At 32.3% G+C, this 18,828-nt stretch overlaps 1 protein-coding gene across 1 annotated transcript in view; it reads right to left on the minus strand.

Moving 5' to 3' along the window:
- The window catches only part of LRRIQ1 (leucine rich repeats and IQ motif containing 1), a 102,533-nt gene that overhangs the window by 13,427 nt on the left and 70,278 nt on the right, over positions 1–18,828 (minus strand). The window contains exons 24-25 of the mRNA XM_058805788.1: positions 4,981–5,104; positions 3,381–3,441 (exon numbers count right to left, since the gene is read on the minus strand). Coding sequence (XP_058661771.1) covers positions 3,381–3,441; positions 4,981–5,104 — 185 coding nt within the window. The remainder of the gene's footprint in view (positions 1–3,380; positions 3,442–4,980; positions 5,105–18,828) is intronic.

Consider the following 18,828-nt stretch of genomic DNA (forward strand, 5'->3'; position numbering starts at 1 on the left):
CACTTTCAAACCAAAACCTCTAAAGATACAGAGATTTTACACTCTTCCTTAGTGATTGCATTCCCTTTGTGTCCGCACAGAAAGTTTATCCCTTGCTTTCTGATGCTTACCTTTTATATGTTTAATGACGAAGAATTTAAAGTTTTGCTTTGCACAGCTAGTCTTTATTATTGCTGTTAACATCAATATTTTATTTTCTCTTCCACAGCAGTGACAAGCAACTTTGAAAAAAAATGTTTTATCCTGCCAATTGTTTCTATTTTATTGACCTTAATATTTGCAGTTGCTTTAAGCTTGTGAGAGCTTCCTATGTTCAAAATCTTTAAACTGAAAACTTTTAGTCTTTCATTAGTAGAAATAATGCAATGACTGTGATGCTCAAAGAGATTCAAACCAATGGAAATGGTCATCCTTATTTCTATCTAACCTGTTTGAACACACTACAAAAGTCTTTTTAATGTTCCAAGTCCCAAAGATTTGTGGCCATGAAGGCACAAATTTTATACCCGTAACATTTCCACTGTATTATTTCCAATCCCTACCATCACAGATACTAAGGCTTCATCATCTTGTAGACAATGATATTCAGGATTTTATGCTAGATTTTACTATGTCTATCTTATCTCTGATGTAAAGTATTTGTTATTTTATTTCAAACAAATGTGTTTTCACCCAATTACAGTCAGACTAATAGTTAAGGTTGTATTAATCACTGGAGAAACCTGAATTTGGCCTTTTAAAGAAGCTGATTGAAAGTCCTCTGAAGCTAATAAAATCTTCCCTTTTTTGCTTATGATTTAGAACCAGATTTTGGAAGAAATTTAAGATACTGGCACAGTTTTTTTCAGACTGTAGTATTAGACTTTCATCTGTAGTGATCACCATAGTTAACTTTCCAGACTTGCTGCCATTTTTTACTACCACAAACCTTTCTCATTAATTAATTGAAAATTAATATCGATCAGGAGGAATCTTTGCCTTGAACACTTTGCATCTGTATATTTGTCTATTTCTAGGTAAAATTATCAAGATGTTCTGTCACCTTCAGAGATAAAAGGTGCTTTTGAATTCAAGTTACATATAAATGATTGAAGATACTGATCAATAGTGAAGGGGTTAACCCTGTAGGTAACTTAAACTTCACACAGGAAGAATCAGGAAGTCTATCCTACAGGCTATTCCACAAAATCATATTCATTTAAAATAATTTTAACTGTAAACATGCCTTCCTAAGCACTTCAATGGTATTACTAATGAGAAAAATCATCAAAATTACTAAGATTAACATAATAAGGCCTTAGATTTACAGCAGGTTACTACAAAGCAATAATCCCCAGTGAGAAGACTTCATTGTTTATATGTAACCACTGAAATGCAATTTTGTATCCATGAAAAAGAAAGTCTCAATTTACTGGAATGTCCACAAATATCATTTAGAAAACTATATGAAACTTTCAGAATGCAGGCTTATGGAACACATAACAATCAGGGATTGTCTAGCACATCAGAAAACTTCATTGTTTCAATTATATGGCATAGGAATAAACTACTGGAAATGCCCAGGAATGCTTTCCTCTCCTAATGCTTCCTACCTCTCTCTTTGCTTTTAATACATATTTTCCAATTTTTTTCAGTTTACAAGAATTTTTTTTTAAAATAATGATTGCAGCTTTTAACTTGATTTTTATCATGATTTCATACTTTTAAAGTAAGCTACTGTGCCAAAACAGTAGGAGCATGTTCACATTTCAACCTTTAAGAGAACTCATATAAATTTTAAAACCAAAATTCTCCAGCCATCTGTGTGTACAAACCACACCATTACTTCACTGCCTGTATAGTACTGCTTTCTGCATTAGAGATATGTTTTATTCTATTTTCTGTTTCTTGAACCCTCTATTGCATTTTTCTCTGTATTTCATTCATGTGGAACAGTTATGTTATTATGTGGCACAGGCTGTGACAATTCCATAACTTTGCCAGTTATGTGGGCACACCACATAATACTACTGTGGGATTGCAGCAGTGTTTTGTGGAGAGAACTGCTTAGTGTAAATAACACACAATCTACCTATGTGCACTTATGACAACCAATAATTATATCATATGTAATTTAGATAACATTATTAAATTATGATTTGCTCAAATTACTGCTTTAGACTCCACCAATAAAACCCCACAACAGTCAGTTTGTTCACAATTTCAGCCCTTTAAATTTTAGAAGAACTGAAGAATTGGACACATTTGCCAGAGAAAAATACTTGACAAAATCTGTCTTAAAGAAAACAGTAACAGTAACATGTAAGGCTTAAAATAATTCTTTTCAAAGGTGAATTTTATGGGAGTTTATGGAATCATTTCCAAAACATGCAAACTGCATAGGTTGTAAAGCTAAAGAAGGAAGAGGCTAGATAGGGGCAAGACTGATCAGAGAACAAAATGAGGCATATGACATAATCTAACTGTGAAATCCTTTTTATGCAATATTTTACATCATGTATATGAGTATGAAATACTAATTCCACCTAGCTTCTAAAATGTTGCCCCATTTTTTGCACTGTACAAAATCTTATCAATAAGAATATTGCTAATATGGCATTAAAATGTAAAGTCTATATATATATAAATAGAGTGAGTATGCATTGGCCTGGAGGCATCACAACTGCTTGCTATTAAAGGAACTTTTGGGTATCTCTAACACAGTCTTTCAATTTTGTAAATCTTCAAATTGTTAAATTGCTCATCTTTCCCCTCCTGCCAACTTACATGACTACCTGTTTCAGAAAATCCATTTTTTTTAAATGCTGGAAAAAGAGTGAATCATGAAAAGAGAAGGAGGCATTTTAAGAGGTAAAGAAATATAAAAAAAGAAATTGTAGGAGTAAGTCTGACTTCATTGAATGTTTTCAATAATGTCAACATATTAATATACAATTCTAACTTACTGTATTTCAATAAATGAAATTGAAAGCATATTAGAATGATTTAGGTATGTTATATACAGAATTTGAGAATATTTAAAGTTGTTTAATTTACAAGCATACACATTTTCAGTAAATAATGTAGTTGGTACTGAACCATATTTAACTTTTTTCAACTTTTTTTGAAAATGCAGATTTAGAAGCTTTAAAAAACACACAGTAGCATTTGATGTTTTAAAAACAAACTCAGTGTCAGATCATGGTGCTAGAACCCAAAGGACCTACATGGGGTTTTTTGCTAAAATATTTTATTCTGATCTCCATCAGGGGATGACTCGATTGCCAAACAGAGATAACACTACTGAATTATATTAACCAAAAAAGTATCCCGTTTTTACACCAGGTAAGGATTGAAAATACCTGAATTCTGCAAAATCCCACAAAGAAACAAATTCTTACCACAAGTTGTACTTGTCTGTTGTCGCATATCGCAGGATCTAACTCGGGCAAAAAACGACAGCTGGGAAAAATGTAGAATAGAAATTTCAGTAACTCCCACTGTACTGGGCTCACTAAAATACCTGCACAGATCCTTTTCAGGAAACAATCTTGCTTAATATTTCAAATAATTTCGTTATTAAGATATACCAGGGAAATTAATATTAACTGATAAAGTATCAGAGCAATTACTATTAATTTTTTGTACTTGATTTAAAAATAATTAACAATTGTTTATTCAAATGATAGAACATTCAGTCAAACTATTCTAACCAGCATGACTTTTTGTATGTGTTGAAATAAATTGCAGAAAAGTCAGTTTTCATATTCCTTTTTGTAGGAATAAAATTGTTTTCAGCTGAAAAAGAATATAAGCTGTTCTAAATTGTCTACCAATGAAGTTTGAAGGGACATCAGTTGGACTTTTGGCAAATTAAAAGATGATATCATGATCCTTAAAAAAGTCAGTACAAATACTAGAGCATAGCATACACCTGCAGAGGTAGCACAATAATATTTAAGAAAATTGTTTTATAAATTTCTGTGTCTTACTTTCAAACATTATTACCTGTTGTATTCCAGTGTTTTCATTCAATTTAAAAGTCATGGAAATGATCTTAAACAAACACTTTGAGTATTTCTCTATTATGGATCACAACTAAAAGAGAAATATTTCTGCAAGTATTTCCTAAGGAACATGTTTTTCATATAGTTTCTACAATCACTGATACAAGCAGGGTATGTGGCATATTTTTCTGCACAAGACAGAACAATTTGCAGCCCATTTAATTGCAAATATATTTTTAATGAAAATAATGATAAAATTAATATACTAAACCCATTGCTTGCCTACAGACACTTTGTTTGGTTTTCTTAGAGATGCTTGGCATTGTGTCTACTAATGACTTCACTGAGATAACTAATGCCTTATATTGAATTAATGACCAAAATACACTTACTACGTCTTCATGTTAGCTTAGGCAATATGAACCTTTTCCTTAATTGTATTGACATTTTACCTGTTTAATAACCAAAACTGAACACAGAAGGAACATGTTTACAACATTTTAGTACAGTGTAGTATAAAGACGTAAATGCTGGGTTTATGTTTTGAAGACAAAATATAAATACACACTCTTTACCTAAAAAAAAAGTATTTTTTTACTTCCTTAATCAAATCTAACAATGTAGCTAATGTTACAGTTGATTTAATTACATAAAACCATAATATATGTCAATAGCATTATAAAATATATGATGAATAAGCACTTTTTTCTACACTCTTTTCACTCTAAAACCCACTGCATTGCTAAAGTAAATCTAAGTAGTTACTTATGATAAGATTCTAAACATTTTATAATTTCAATTTCAATGTGGAAGAAGTATCTATACAATGACTACTAAGCCAGTTCTAAAGGGTGCCATATTTGGGACCCGGAAATATGGTGTACTGTCTGCTCGCTGCAAAGCCATGTTTGCTTTAGAACCATTTACTTAGGTTTCACTTTACAAGACAAATTTCAAATAAATAAAAAATCTAATTTAAAGGCAATGACCTCACCACTTTGTATTTCTGGAACTGGGTGCTTCATAATCCAAAAGCTGTTCATGAAGCCATTGGTATGTGAAGTCTTTTCTCTGTAATTTCTCATCTAAAGTAGCATCCAGCTGAGAAATTTTTTTACCTGGGGAGGAAGAGACATACTCCTGTCTTTCACCATTATTTTAAAATAAATTTTATTTAAGATTTCCTAGATAAACTTGGAACCTATGACTTCTTGGAAAAGAAAAAAGGCAATTACTTCATTTTCATGCAGAGTCCAACTATTTAAAATCTCTTCAGATATATTTAAGAAATACTTTTATATTAGTTTTAATTTTATGGTTTGTTTTCTCTTTTGGGATGTAATATTAGCCTTCTGAATAAATTTATTTTATTGGGAAATGAAGCTATCCTTTGTTATGAAATTAATATAGAAGTATATATTATATTGCTTGCCACAGCTGCCATGATTGTTGCTTATTGTGGTATATCCATAATTAAAATATGCAATAATTTATACTTACAATTCTACTTAGCAATCTGTAAGGTTAAAAAAACAAATCACCATTATATGCAAGAGTCGACACATGGCAATCTTATTACTCTTATCTGTCTTTTACTGATGTGGTCTATTACAACGTTTAAGACATTTTAATGGCAATTTCTGATTTGGATTCCAAAGCAATGGCAACTATGATATCATTTTTCAGAAATTACTACCTACTTTGGATCACAAATAGCATCTAAAGATAGAGAATAAAACAGTGGCATTATGGGGAAAAAAACCCAAAACGTCCAGTTCTGGAGATCCTTCAGTTTTTGGATCATTCTGCTGAATAACAGACATGGTAAGGAGCATCAGGAAGAGGCTACCAGAATTAGAACAGAGCACAGAGGAGCCATCATTGTTGCATGACAACATTCATGGATTAGAATAATTTTTAATTTTCTATCCTCATACATAAACTTTCTAGGTTAAATCTTTTTAGCACCTTCAACTCAGGGCTTTTATGAGACATTTGAAAACTTTTTCCTTTTCTAGTTGGTACAAATATTTAGTTTTTTTCTCTTTGATGTCATTTCAGATAACACTGAGTTATCATCCTTTTGCTAATTATTCCTTTTTTTTCTTTCAAAGATTCTTTGCTCACTGATAGGTCAATATGGCAGCTACTAGAAGGTTTTTAGCAGGAACTCTTGAACCAGCAAAGATGACTTAACATCAGGTCCATTTGCTGACTATGGATGATTTAACTTCCAGTAACTCCAAAGGGATGGCAGGGGTGGGGATGGCGGTATCAGAAGTGCCAAGTTTTCACTCATGTTTTGACATTATAAACTGAAGTTCTAGGATATTCAACAATTCACCTTTCAAGCGATTTGGTACATTACATGTAGTATTTTTAAAATTGAAATTAAAATTTAAAGTGTATCATTTACTTTGCATAAACTGCAAAATATGCAGGTTTTGCCTCATTGGCATTTTACCTAGCTTTGCCATCAGCTCATTGCTTTCAAGTTAAAGTATCAAAACTGCTTATTTCATAGTCTGAAATACAAATGATTTTTGTTTATTTGTCTTAGTATAGGGAGTCTCTATTCAAACCAAATCCATTCCTTAGGCTGAATGTATTCAAGGCAAGGTCCTGGTCCAGAATATAAAGTTACATATGTCTTGCTAGTCACTCACAGACTAGAACTTAGGCAGAAGAATTTATCCTTAGTTAATGTAAAGAACTCCCATTTACCACCTTAGACAGACAGAAAATGAAAATCTTGGATGGACAGTCACTGTATCTATGGAAATGAGCGTGTGAGGGCTGACTAAAAAAGTCAAGCAATGAATTACTTAATCAGTGCCAAATATTAAAACACTGATAATTACACTGTTCATCAGCTTCCTTTATTAAAGTGGGGACTATTTATATTTTCTAAATTTATGATGCTGCCTTTCTGGTTCAGGAGTACAGTCATCTAACCTTTCCATTTTGAAAATTTATAGGTTCCAAGTCCACTGGTATCCTTATAGCTCTTCATTTGAAGACAGATGCTGATTTATATAAACAAGACACATTGTGAGTGACCTCCTAAGAGCACTTCATTTGGAGATTAAACCTTCTACATTTGTTCTCCAATGAGGAATAATATCTGAAGAAAATATATTTAATTTTTTTCTTATCTGTATTTACAGAAAAGTTAGCCCAGTGTTCCTATCTTTCTAAGGATAAATATGTCTTGCAATTAAAATGATTTGTATTATTTATGCATTCACTAAATTGTTTTTATCTTTTTCCCTATTAAAAGGGAAATCAATGTAGGGGATAAACCCATATTACAAGTTCATGTCTGAGTCTGTGTGTCAGCAATGGTTGAAAGAAGGTGAACATACAATAAGCTATAATAAAGCTTACAAAAATATAAATACTTCCAACTTGGTAATCTACTTTCCAAAGTTATTTTTAATAATTTTCCTTAGTTGCAGTTTCATTTTTTGATTTAATTATGTTTGAAACAGAACAGTTTTTATTTAATAAACTTTTATTTTAATATATTTTTATTTTTTCATGCTGATTATTGAAACATAATCGAAACAAAAATGTCATCAAGGTAAAAGTACAAACAAGAGTTTTCTTCCTTAAAATTATATAAGTTATTAGACAGAAAATTCTTTCTTGTATTAGTCTTAATAGTGGCTTTTCTTCCTCAAAAGGGCAGATGATCTTCAATAATTTGTTTATAACGTTGCAAAAACTGTAATCTATTTTCTTTCATATCCTTGCTTTTAAAAAGTATTTAGCTTTTTAATTCTTAACCAAAAATAAATCTATGTTATGAATTAAAATACTGCATTATCACTTTTCTCTTCCACTTATGAACATCATGTGTTCAAGAATCTGGTGTACCAGTATCATTAACATGCATTTGCTTGGTAGCTTTCTTAAATTAGGACTATGTGTTTTTTAAAAAACCTGGACCTGATTTTGTAGAAGTATTAACACTCATAAAAGTTCCAAAGAGCTGTAAGCTTTCTGCATCTTTGAAATGGATCAGACCCATAATCTTTAATTGTTAAATGCAGACAACTCTAAGACTATCAAAGAAAATAGAAATACATCAAAGAAGGCATCAAAACCCAAATTAATTTCAGAAGTATTTAAAGTATCATACCCTCATTAGATTATCGCTCTAAGACTTCAATCTTTTTGACCTTTTTTTTTAACATGACACACATGTTAATAATTTAAGATTGGAATTGTCTTACACTTGGCATTAATACAGTAATGATTTTTAGGTGTTGCCAAATAATCATCCACACAGATACTGTACATTTAGGCCAGATACAATGCAGCAGTCAGGGCCACCTACTGGCAATTTCCTACAAAATCTGAGCATCTAAATAGGGAGAACTTAGAAAAGCCCTGCCATCTGAAATATCTTTGGAACTGCATATTACAGGAAAGTAACAAAGCCTTTTCTGGGTCACCAAATCCACATGCAAACCTGTAAGAACCTGAACTTTGATATCAAGAAAAATGTAATACTTCATCAGTCAAATCTGTTCGCTGGGTGTGCTGTGAGACAAGACAACTCACATGCAGTTTAAAAAATGGATGCTATTATGTGCTTTAAATTATACTATCTCCAGGTAATCCATTCAGTGAACTAAAGGAGAAGGGCAAAGAATCTGTGAACTACTTCAGGTGAAGTGCCCTAAATTTTACATGGAGTCAGTTTTCTTTCTTTCCTCCAAGATATATGGATCTTGTGTCCTCAGCTGTAGCTGTCACTGTTAAGAGGACTGAAACACAGCCAAGGAAACAGCTTGGCATATAGAATCTGGAGATCCAAATCTCATCAGGATAAGGGGTACTTGAGACCCAAGTTCCCCTGTGGTAGGACAAGTGTTGTTAACAAGTCAGCACACAAAATGAAGGAGGATGGTTACACAGTGTCGGCATTCAGGGAGAACTCAAGTTCTGTGCCTGGAAAACACCAATCCTTGTTGTTATAAATTACAAATTACAGCTATTCCACTCTTCATCGATTCATAATGAAAGGGATGCTAAAGAACCTGATTCAACACAGGATTTTTTTTTTCCAAATCTATTTGTTGATGATGGGAAGATAAAAGGTTGAACTTTAATACATCATGCTTCTTGATAAATATATGGAGAAGCTTGCATTGCATTGAATCTTTCAAATCTTGTGTTTAGAAGGTGATTTAAATCACTTCAAACCTTGCTCTATAGGGAATACAATACAAATAAAAGACTAAGAAACCTAAGACCTACAATGTGAAAGAAGGGCTTGGAAATTCTTCAGCATTCTAAGTTTTCCTCCCATAAAAAAATCTGTGACCAGAGTTAATTTTCTCAATATGTATTGTGGAATCGGTGTTCTTAATAAAGGAATTAAGTAGTTCAACTTGTGTATAAAATTATTGTCTATGCTATTAATATATTGCATTTTTCTTCTCTGTCAGTATTGTGGCATAAATTACTGGTCAGAAATATATAATTTGAGGGAATATGTCTATTAGTATGTGTATGAATGCACAAAATCTAGAAAAAAATAAAATTATTGAGTATTAAAATTATCTACCCTTTGAGGATTTGTAATTTCTACTGTCTTCTATACAGTTATATAATGTGTGTATTACACATTTATAAATTACCTTGAAATCCCAAATCTAAAATCCAACCTTTTAATCTCAGTTTTTCATGTTACAACAACAAAAAAAGCCTTATTTCTGAGACAGTCTGTATAATACACACAGAACAGAAAGTAAGAATGACATGAGTTGTTCCTGCTATTAAGGTAAAAAAGTGAAGTATTTGGAAATAGACAGGAAAACAACAATCATTAAAAAATTACAAGCCCCACTGCCCTTCACCCCCAAAACACTCGTATACTAGAATGCATGAGAAATGATTGGAATTTTTTTTTTCCACAGAGAACTTGAAACATTTCTCAGAAGTGCACTTTGTCAGGAGTCCCTGAATGCTGCCATCCATGACACAGCAATCACAACAGGCCCCAAATTGCTTTGGAAAAAGAGTGGTATTTAGAGTGGTCTGTAGCATGCTCACAGGCATTCTGTGAGTACATTTATGGTAGAAATACATATGTGACTCCCAGACAGTCGGCAACATCGTGTGGCAGAAATTGGTACAGAGTTCTTACTGAAACCTATAGCATCCCCAGATGTTTATCTACAGCTCAGGGCTGGAATTTTCAGATAATGGGGTATATACATTTCTACCTTAAAAACATTTTCTTTTGATATACTAGGGACTTTTAGAAGATATTTTTTCATCTGAGTGACTTCTGACCATATCAACTTCCATCTCTAGGACCAGAATGAATGAAATGAAAATATTTGTAGAAGTGTCTGAGTGAGTTCATAGCTGAATAAAATATGAAATAGAACTGTATCACAAGAATACTACCTCAGGTTATTACCTACATAATTTTTAATGCCTAAAAATGCTTTATCAAATACTTTATCAATTATCAATCAATAAGGAGAGTTTTGAAAATGGGAGTGCTGATCAATATACGAGAGAATGTCTTTCAAAGATTATAAAAGCAACTACCAACAGGAAAAAAAATTAAAAAGAGATTTTTTTTCCTAAAACTTAAGCCCTTTTTCCCTTTTTACCAGGTATTTTGCATTTTTTTCAAACTAAAAGTAAGGCTTACTATGTTACTATTTGATCTACAAACCTCCTTTTCTTCTCTAATGTCTTCCCCAACAAGTTAATGCTATTTTAGCAGTTATCATATTTCAGACTGTGCTTTCTGTATTCTCTCTTTGATGTCTTATTATTAGATTAGGCAAAAGCAGAATCTTTTAGCTGAGATTCCTACATCACTGAAAAAGTACAAATTTCAGCTTCTGAATGCAAGGAAAACAGGATTTCATACTTGTACCTTTCCATTATTTTCTGTTTTGCTACATCTTCCTGCCCCTATAGAATACACCACTACTATTTATCTGTCTCTAGCTTACAGTTTAAACTCAACATTTTCTTTTTCCCACATTGAGGCAAATCTAAGTCTTATTTCATCCTCAATGGCATATCTTTAAAACACATAATTTTGAAGTTATTTCTCTCTCTCTATTCATATTCCAGTAATATCAAAGAACTTCTTCCAGGATCTCCTGATTACTTAAAAAATACAATTCAAACAACCACTCTATACTAAAATGCTCACATATTCATGTAACATGGTTTTTATTCCATGTTTCCATTTGAATTGCTTCATAAGACTCATTTTCCTAGCACTGACATCAAGACATCATTAAACATTGTTCCTTCCAATCTGATCAACTCTTGCAATTTTTATGGGTTGTTATCACTTTCTGTACTCTATTTACATTAAATACAATTTCTTAATTATCTTTTGTAATTTTCTTTGTAACAAACAGCAATTTCACATTGTGATATTTCCTAAGACCTATGACACTTTTCTGCATCGAGGAATAAACCTAGAAAACTATTTCACCTGGTATGTACAGGAAGTTGCCTTACAAGCCACTCTTCATTTCAAATTTTTTGCTAATTTATGACTGTTTGAATATGGAATTGCTTTACGTTTGAAAATCTAAGCTGGTTATTAAAAAAACCCCAAAAACATCCCTGCCAAAACCAAAAATTAAGAAGCTACAGAGGTGATATGCCATCCACATGCAGAGAAAGAGAAGAGTTCCTGATGTAAACTGCTACCGGCAATCAGCATGCTTCAGGATCCACTCAGGCATTTCCAAATTCAAAAAGAACATGAAAGACTTGGCAGTGCTATTCCACACTTGCAGATTATTCTTTTGTGTAGTCTTCTATGAGCACAGCGTTGTGTAGCCTATACAGTCCCCGCTTCAGCCACTCCGCACAGGCAAATCTCATCAACAGCTCTGCTGAGAAGTGAGTCTGGAGCACAGCCAAGAGTTCTTTGGATAGTCAAGGCTCTTGAGGAAGTGAAGAAATCAAGAGGAGTAAAAACTATTTTGAAATAGCATGTTCAGCATTTCAATGCTTAGTTACCCACGAGTAAATGTAAGGTATAACTAAGATGGAGGTAGATTGAGCCTATTTTGTTTATCCTTGGTGCCTACACTCTCACATAGTTTCTTGTCTGAAGTTTCAAATCTGCCTAATACGCACCCTATCTCTATTTTTTTTCATAAACTCTGGGAACTAATAAACCCCCGAATGATGGGTGTTCTCTACTGAATAGAGGAATTTTTACTGTTGAGGAGAAAAATAAGAGATGCATAACATAAAATCCCCTTTTTCACAGAATATTTTGATAGATCCTATTTCTATCCATTCCCACTTCTTAAAATTAAATGACAGAAGCAATCAAGAACTTCAACAAAAGTGTTTTGTTGCTCAGTGATGAAACCGTATTTCCAAGCAAGAAGAGATATCACTTTGTATGTAGTCCAAACCAGAGAATTATCTTTCTCTAAATTCAATAAACCAAGTAAAATTATTTAAGACATAAGATCTTCCAAAGGAATTCTCAAAATAACAAGTACAAAGGAACATTTTGTAAGAGTGCAGGAGGTCTAACTACTATGTTGTTCACTACAGAGAGGACAAAACCTACACAATACAATCAACTTTATTGAGTGTGACAACCATTAGGGTAGGTTTTGTTTGTAGTGAAGATATTAAAAGTAAAAGAAAGGAATTGAAAAATTCAAATCCAACAAAACTTTTGTTCAAAATAAAAACTGGAGGCTACTATGCAACAAGAATATACATATGCTAAGTATTAAAAGGAACAAAAGAACTGTCATTACTCTGGAACAGCATGAATTTAGTCAGTAAAGCTGACTTACATGATATTAATAATTGTCTCATACATTCTATGAATAATTAAAACATGTAATTTCATGTCACAGCTTCAGAATTTTCATTTGAAAAAAGTCTTTATTATATTAACTATTGAGAATACATATTTTCCCTAGAAAGTTATCTGAATAATAGAAGAACTTGTTTTAAGAACTCATGCTCATCAACACATATGATGTGCTGAAGTACCATGCATGATCATGCACAATTGGTACTTATTGCAGAGCAACACTGAAAGTGAAATAATGAAATTTTTGTACTAATGTTAATATGTTGTTTAGTTATGAAAGCCTCTGGATTGATTATCCTTTCTATCTATACCCTATACTTAATATATATCTGATGGATTAAAATATGACATATTTTTCTATTTAAAAGAGTTTTGTTTTGCTTGAGCAGAACTATTTCTGGCTCAATTTCTGATGCAGACTTGAAATACCTATTGGTATTTGATGAACATATTGTGACAACAATTCACAGCTCTGTCAGCACAGTAATGTGTAACAGCAGAACTACTCTCCATTGTCAAATACACACACAAAGTCTACACTGAGTGCAAGGCTGCTGTTTAGTTTACTTCATAGCAAAAACAAGAGGTAATATTGAAGATCAGACCTATCATTATGCCAAACATTGTATAAACAAGACTTGATTTAATGTTCATGGAATTAAGTGGGAAAAAAGTCTCAGACTCAGAGTCTTTTCTTTTTCTTAAGACTCTACATCTAAAATTAGTTAATCCCTAATTATGTGTAATTCTTATATATTTATATCCAGCTTAAAAACAACCATAAACATTAGACTTATGAGTGTCTATAAATAAACACAAACATAAAAGTAATTCTTCTTATTGAGTTATATTTAATTGGTTGATACTTCACAGAAGACAATAAACAATATGAAATTCCAGTGTCTTGTAGATCCATGAAAAAAAACCCCAAAAAACAAAACCCTTCAATTTGTAAAGAAGGTCAGGAAAAAAAAGCAAAAGAAAACCACGGTTTGCCTATGAGTTGCCCTAGGTTAATTGTCAATACATATGTCTCATAGAGCTTAATATTTGTATAGATTTCTTCATTAGTTAAACTGCAATTTTCAGCTGGAAAACACATGAAAACAAACAAGAATCGAAACACTGTGTATAATTATAGAGAAATCAACACATATCCCCAGGTATGGAACTGACTTATATTGATTTTGGATCAGTTATAGTTACAATGGCACAGGTTTTCTCTATCCATGCAGAGAAGGTTTGAATGATTTACCTACTGAACGAGCAAATCAGTTGAAAAAGGAATAAATTAGATCTGACTCCTCCTGTTCTTTCACAGAATGTTGTTTAGAACTTTATTCAAATTACTTTTTAGTGGGAAGATGAACACAAACCCCCCAGTTCTATTTGTGAACATAATTTAACTGTCCCTAATCTAGAGTTTAAACGGTTTATGCTTATTGTAGGTGTGTTTAAATTAGTTTCTTTTTACTAAACGTTTCATCTAAACTTGCTACCCACTTGCTACTTTTTATCTAAACTCTCCTAATATGTATCTACATACATATATATAAAACTTGTTTGAAAAGGAGGGAACAACCTAAATATGATGATGATTCCAAATAGGTGAAGTTGCCTCATCTGCATTCTGTTTATATTTGCAATAGCTTTTGAGACAGCCATAACTAATTAATTTTAAAGTGTAATTTGTTTTACCGGTTGTCTACCAACAGGTTAAAATAGTTGTTTGCTTGTAACTTTGTTTGTTTGCAGCTGATGATCTAATCTCTGCCAATAGCACAGGAATTTACAGAGCATTAAGCTCTGATCCAGAGAGGGAGTGAAATCCCATAAATTTCAATTAGGTAGGCAAACCCTCACTTAAGATTAAGGAAATTCAGTAGCTGATCTTACACTATTTACTCCAGAAGAAGGAAAGAGATGATTATATTATGACTTTTAAAACCTTAGAGACTAAATTGAGTTATAGGAATTACATAATCTTACATGAGAATTTGTGTACAAATAAAAAAAACCCCCAACAACAACAAAAAAAAACAAACCCAAAAACCTGGCCAAACCGAGATATTACTTGATTTTACTTCACTGTAAACAGTCACTGTCATGAAGAAGGAATAGAATTTCATTGTCAAATTTGAGTGGAAGAAGAAAATACCCATTTTCTGCCTTATATAGAACTTGGTTTATAAGAAAGATCCTGATATAGTTTTCATACAAAATAAACAATTTTAATAAAAATTAATCTCATTGAAAAGGTTAACAAAATTCTTTAAAGTACTTGAAGAAATAAAGAAGTATTAAATGGTAATATTTACAGAAAAATTTTAATGTAACTACAAAAGTAAGCTCAAAGCATTATTTTGTTCAGCAAGATTTTTCTGCTCTTCTGAAATGATATTTTTTTTAGAAGCCCTAAGTTATGGGTACTGATACAGAGGCTAGGAAAATGGGTACACATCTGCAATGAGAATACAGAAAATGCATGTAAGTAAATACAGAAACTTGTCTGTAACTTGTACCACAGTTCTTGAAACTTTCTTTCAATCTTTAAACTTCTCCATATTCTGGTTCAGTGAATGCAGCAAGGGGCACTAAAATTGGAGAAATATCTGAATAGCATCATCACCCTCAAGGCATCCAGGTCTCAGAACAGACTCTTCTTCAGCATTCTGGCTAGAATAGGAGGAAAACAGGAGAAAAGAATGCAATGATATAGCAAAATTGTCACTAAACCCAAGATAACTTATTTTCAATGGTATTTAAAATGTTTTAATTCTACTCACCTTCTCCTGGATTCCAAACAGATTCTTCAGCTTTCACCTGACTGGTCCTGGGTCACTGCACCTTACAGTGCTCTGAGCGCTCATTAGTACTGCCTTGTTGTGAGACTGTACTAATTACATAATGAGAAAAAGAGATTTGCCCCTAATATTTCTATATTGAACAAACATATTTTATGGGAAGTCATAAAAATATAGAACACTCTCATAGGGGAAATAAAATTTTGAAGAAAGAAATTAGTATGATGCATGGATAACACACATGCTTAGTAATTTAGTAAAAGAGTTAGTAACTATCTGTACAAAGATATAAAACCCAAAAATCCCAAGCAGTCGTACATGTGAAAGAAACAACCTCTAAAATTTATTCCAAGAAAGATTTTATAAACATTTGCATTTGCAATAAATGAGAGGCGTTTGAAAGAGAATTTTGAATTCAGTGCACACAACTCACACAGTATGATGGCAGCCTATGCAGTGTTTTAGCATATGTAGACCAGACTACAAGTAGAGTCTGACAAAACCTAAGAAGGCAGACCTGGCTAAGAGTCAGGAGTCACGCTTATTAAATTGAACTCTCAGGGGTATCATGCAATCAGAGGTCACAATCGAGGCAACAGAAGCAATGTCACGATATCAGAGAAAGGGCCAATTCAGACCTGCTCCCCGACAGGCACTGAGGTCACGGCTTGCGGCAAATAACTGTATTAAAAGGGAATATTCTCTGCACACTTTTAGAACTGTCATCTGAACAAACAAAGCCAGGTCATTGGTAGGTTAAATCAGAACTTTCTGGCTTACTGGCACATAGCTTCCTTTCTTTTTACATTCACTGCTAATTTCTCAATTACAAAATACACATCAGGTACTAAAGCAAATACTCAGTAAATTTAACTTAAAAATACGCAGTAGAGTTTAAATTCTTCCTTTTTAAAAGTTGCATTCTATCTTTCATAAGAGATATCACTGGTCTCTTCATAAAGCGAACACTGCTGAGCTTGCTGCTTACCAGAAAATAAAAGAATGCATGTGTTTTAGAGAAATAGCTTTCCACAGTCAGGGTCTTAGTAAGCTTGATGCTCAATGTGCAATTAGAAACCATTGAAAAATACAGTTATTCATAATGAGCTTGTTTAATGATGACTATGAAAATGAAGTTCTTTTGTCTGGGTACTTGGATTTCTTTATCTCGTTGTCTGGACTCATTATCTACAACATTCTATAAATGTGCTAATTTATGAAGTTACAATCCAACCATGTTGGATTGGGAACCTGACAATAAACCTGAAAAGAGAGAAAAATTCTAGAATGTCATGTAAACAAAATTGTATTCAAAAATACTGTCTTGAAATGCAGTCTTTCTTACCACTATGAAAAAAAAATATAACTGCAAAATTCAGTACTTCTACCTTTTTTATACTCACAAGCCAGATAAAATATCTGCAGTGAATACATCAAACTAGCACAAACCTATGAATTTCCAGAAATTGCTAACATATTTTGATACGAATTGAACTGCAAAGTTATGAAGTAGGAAAATTTACATTACAGAAATAACACAACATAAAAGTTACATAGTTATCACTGCATGATTGTACATTTTCATTAAAATACTTGAGTTACTTGGAATTCCTTGTAAATTAGGTAGGTCCACAGCACATTCAATTCTGTAATAGATGAAATCTATAAAAGCTATAGAACTTTGCTCTAAGAGTTAGTATTGAGCAGTATAAAATTTTAAATTCCTCTATTTCAATTTTAGAGTATTGTTTTGATATTTTGCTTGAAAAATGTATCTGAGCAACAACATTATTAGTTATAGAAACAGAAAGATAATTCAATGTGCGTTTAATATTAAACTTGTGAAAATGGCCTCTTTGGAATGCTGTAGATTTCTGACATCATTAATAATACTAATTCTACACAACACCATAGTTCGCATTACAGAATAAGAAATTTCTTTAAAGAAAATTTTAATAAATTATATTTTCAAATTAATTAAAAGCTCTGGTGTGAAGGCATTCCTTTATATCACCTCTGAAAGTGCTTAGAATAATGCAATTATTAAAATCTACAGCTATAGGAAACATTCTTTTAACTGTGATTTAAAATATGCCATAGATCCCAATTGAAGTAAGATTTGTACCTATAAAATATTTCTAAGGCTACATTATTTTCCTTATTCATCTCATCATACCAAATGGAAATTCTTTTGCAAGAGGAACATTTGTGCAATGTAACGTTCGTGACACTTTTACAGACAGAGTCCATGGCCTATGTTTGAAAACCATTTGCATAGTAATATGATTTTAGTGTTTGAAACAAACATTTTGGAAAGCTCTTTGAATATATCTGAATATGCACTTTTAATGACCTCAAAAAACAATTAGCAATTGTTTTTTGAAGTGTAAAAAAATTTATTGGGTTCTGTCCAGTGAAAGCAAAGCAAATAAACAAACCACCCCAATACTGACTGCAGTCCCCAGGCATCCAAACATGACAGCAACAAATTCAATAATTACTTTTAACAGGACATGCTAAATACAATTTTTGTAACACTTTATTTTAAAGGAAATTAACCAAACCTATTCTCCCTTACCCCCTCCAACCAAATCCATTTGGATTTAACTTGTTGCTAAAATTATCTGTCTTTTGCACTCTAAGACCTGGGTCATGACCTTACTTAGGGACAGGAAATAGTTATCAGGTCACTGAATGGTCAAATGAAAAAGGATTTGAAATGCTTTGGTACTCAGGGATCTATTCATCTAAAACGATTGCCTTATGCAGTACTAAAAGCTGTGGATCTGCGTGTGGAATCAACCTGTTTAAATTTACACTGGCTGAGATGCAGATGTCACACTACAAAAATTTTGGACATAAAATATCAAGAAGAAGAGAAAAAAGAAAGGCAAAATTTAAGGAGATGCAAATAAAACTATCTGAACTATTATATAATCTTATTCAAGAAGAAGAAGTAGTTCTCCACCTCTGATGACATTTTAGGTGAAATCTCTCTCCTACTGTAGTCATCACTGGGTAGCTATTAGCAAAAGAAGAATAAGACTTTTTTCCTTTATTTTAGGTGCAGTTTCTTTTAGGTTTATTAAAACTAATAAATCAATATGTTATGAAAGCACAGGTAACCACCTATACATTGTACAAAATCCTAGTTTTGGAAGTTTATTGGAACAAACAAACATGCTCTCTA

The sequence above is a fragment of the Ammospiza caudacuta genome, chromosome 5 (genome assembly GCF_027887145.1).
Source record: "Ammospiza caudacuta isolate bAmmCau1 chromosome 5, bAmmCau1.pri, whole genome shotgun sequence".
Classification (NCBI taxonomy): domain Eukaryota; kingdom Metazoa; phylum Chordata; class Aves; order Passeriformes; family Passerellidae; genus Ammospiza; species Ammospiza caudacuta.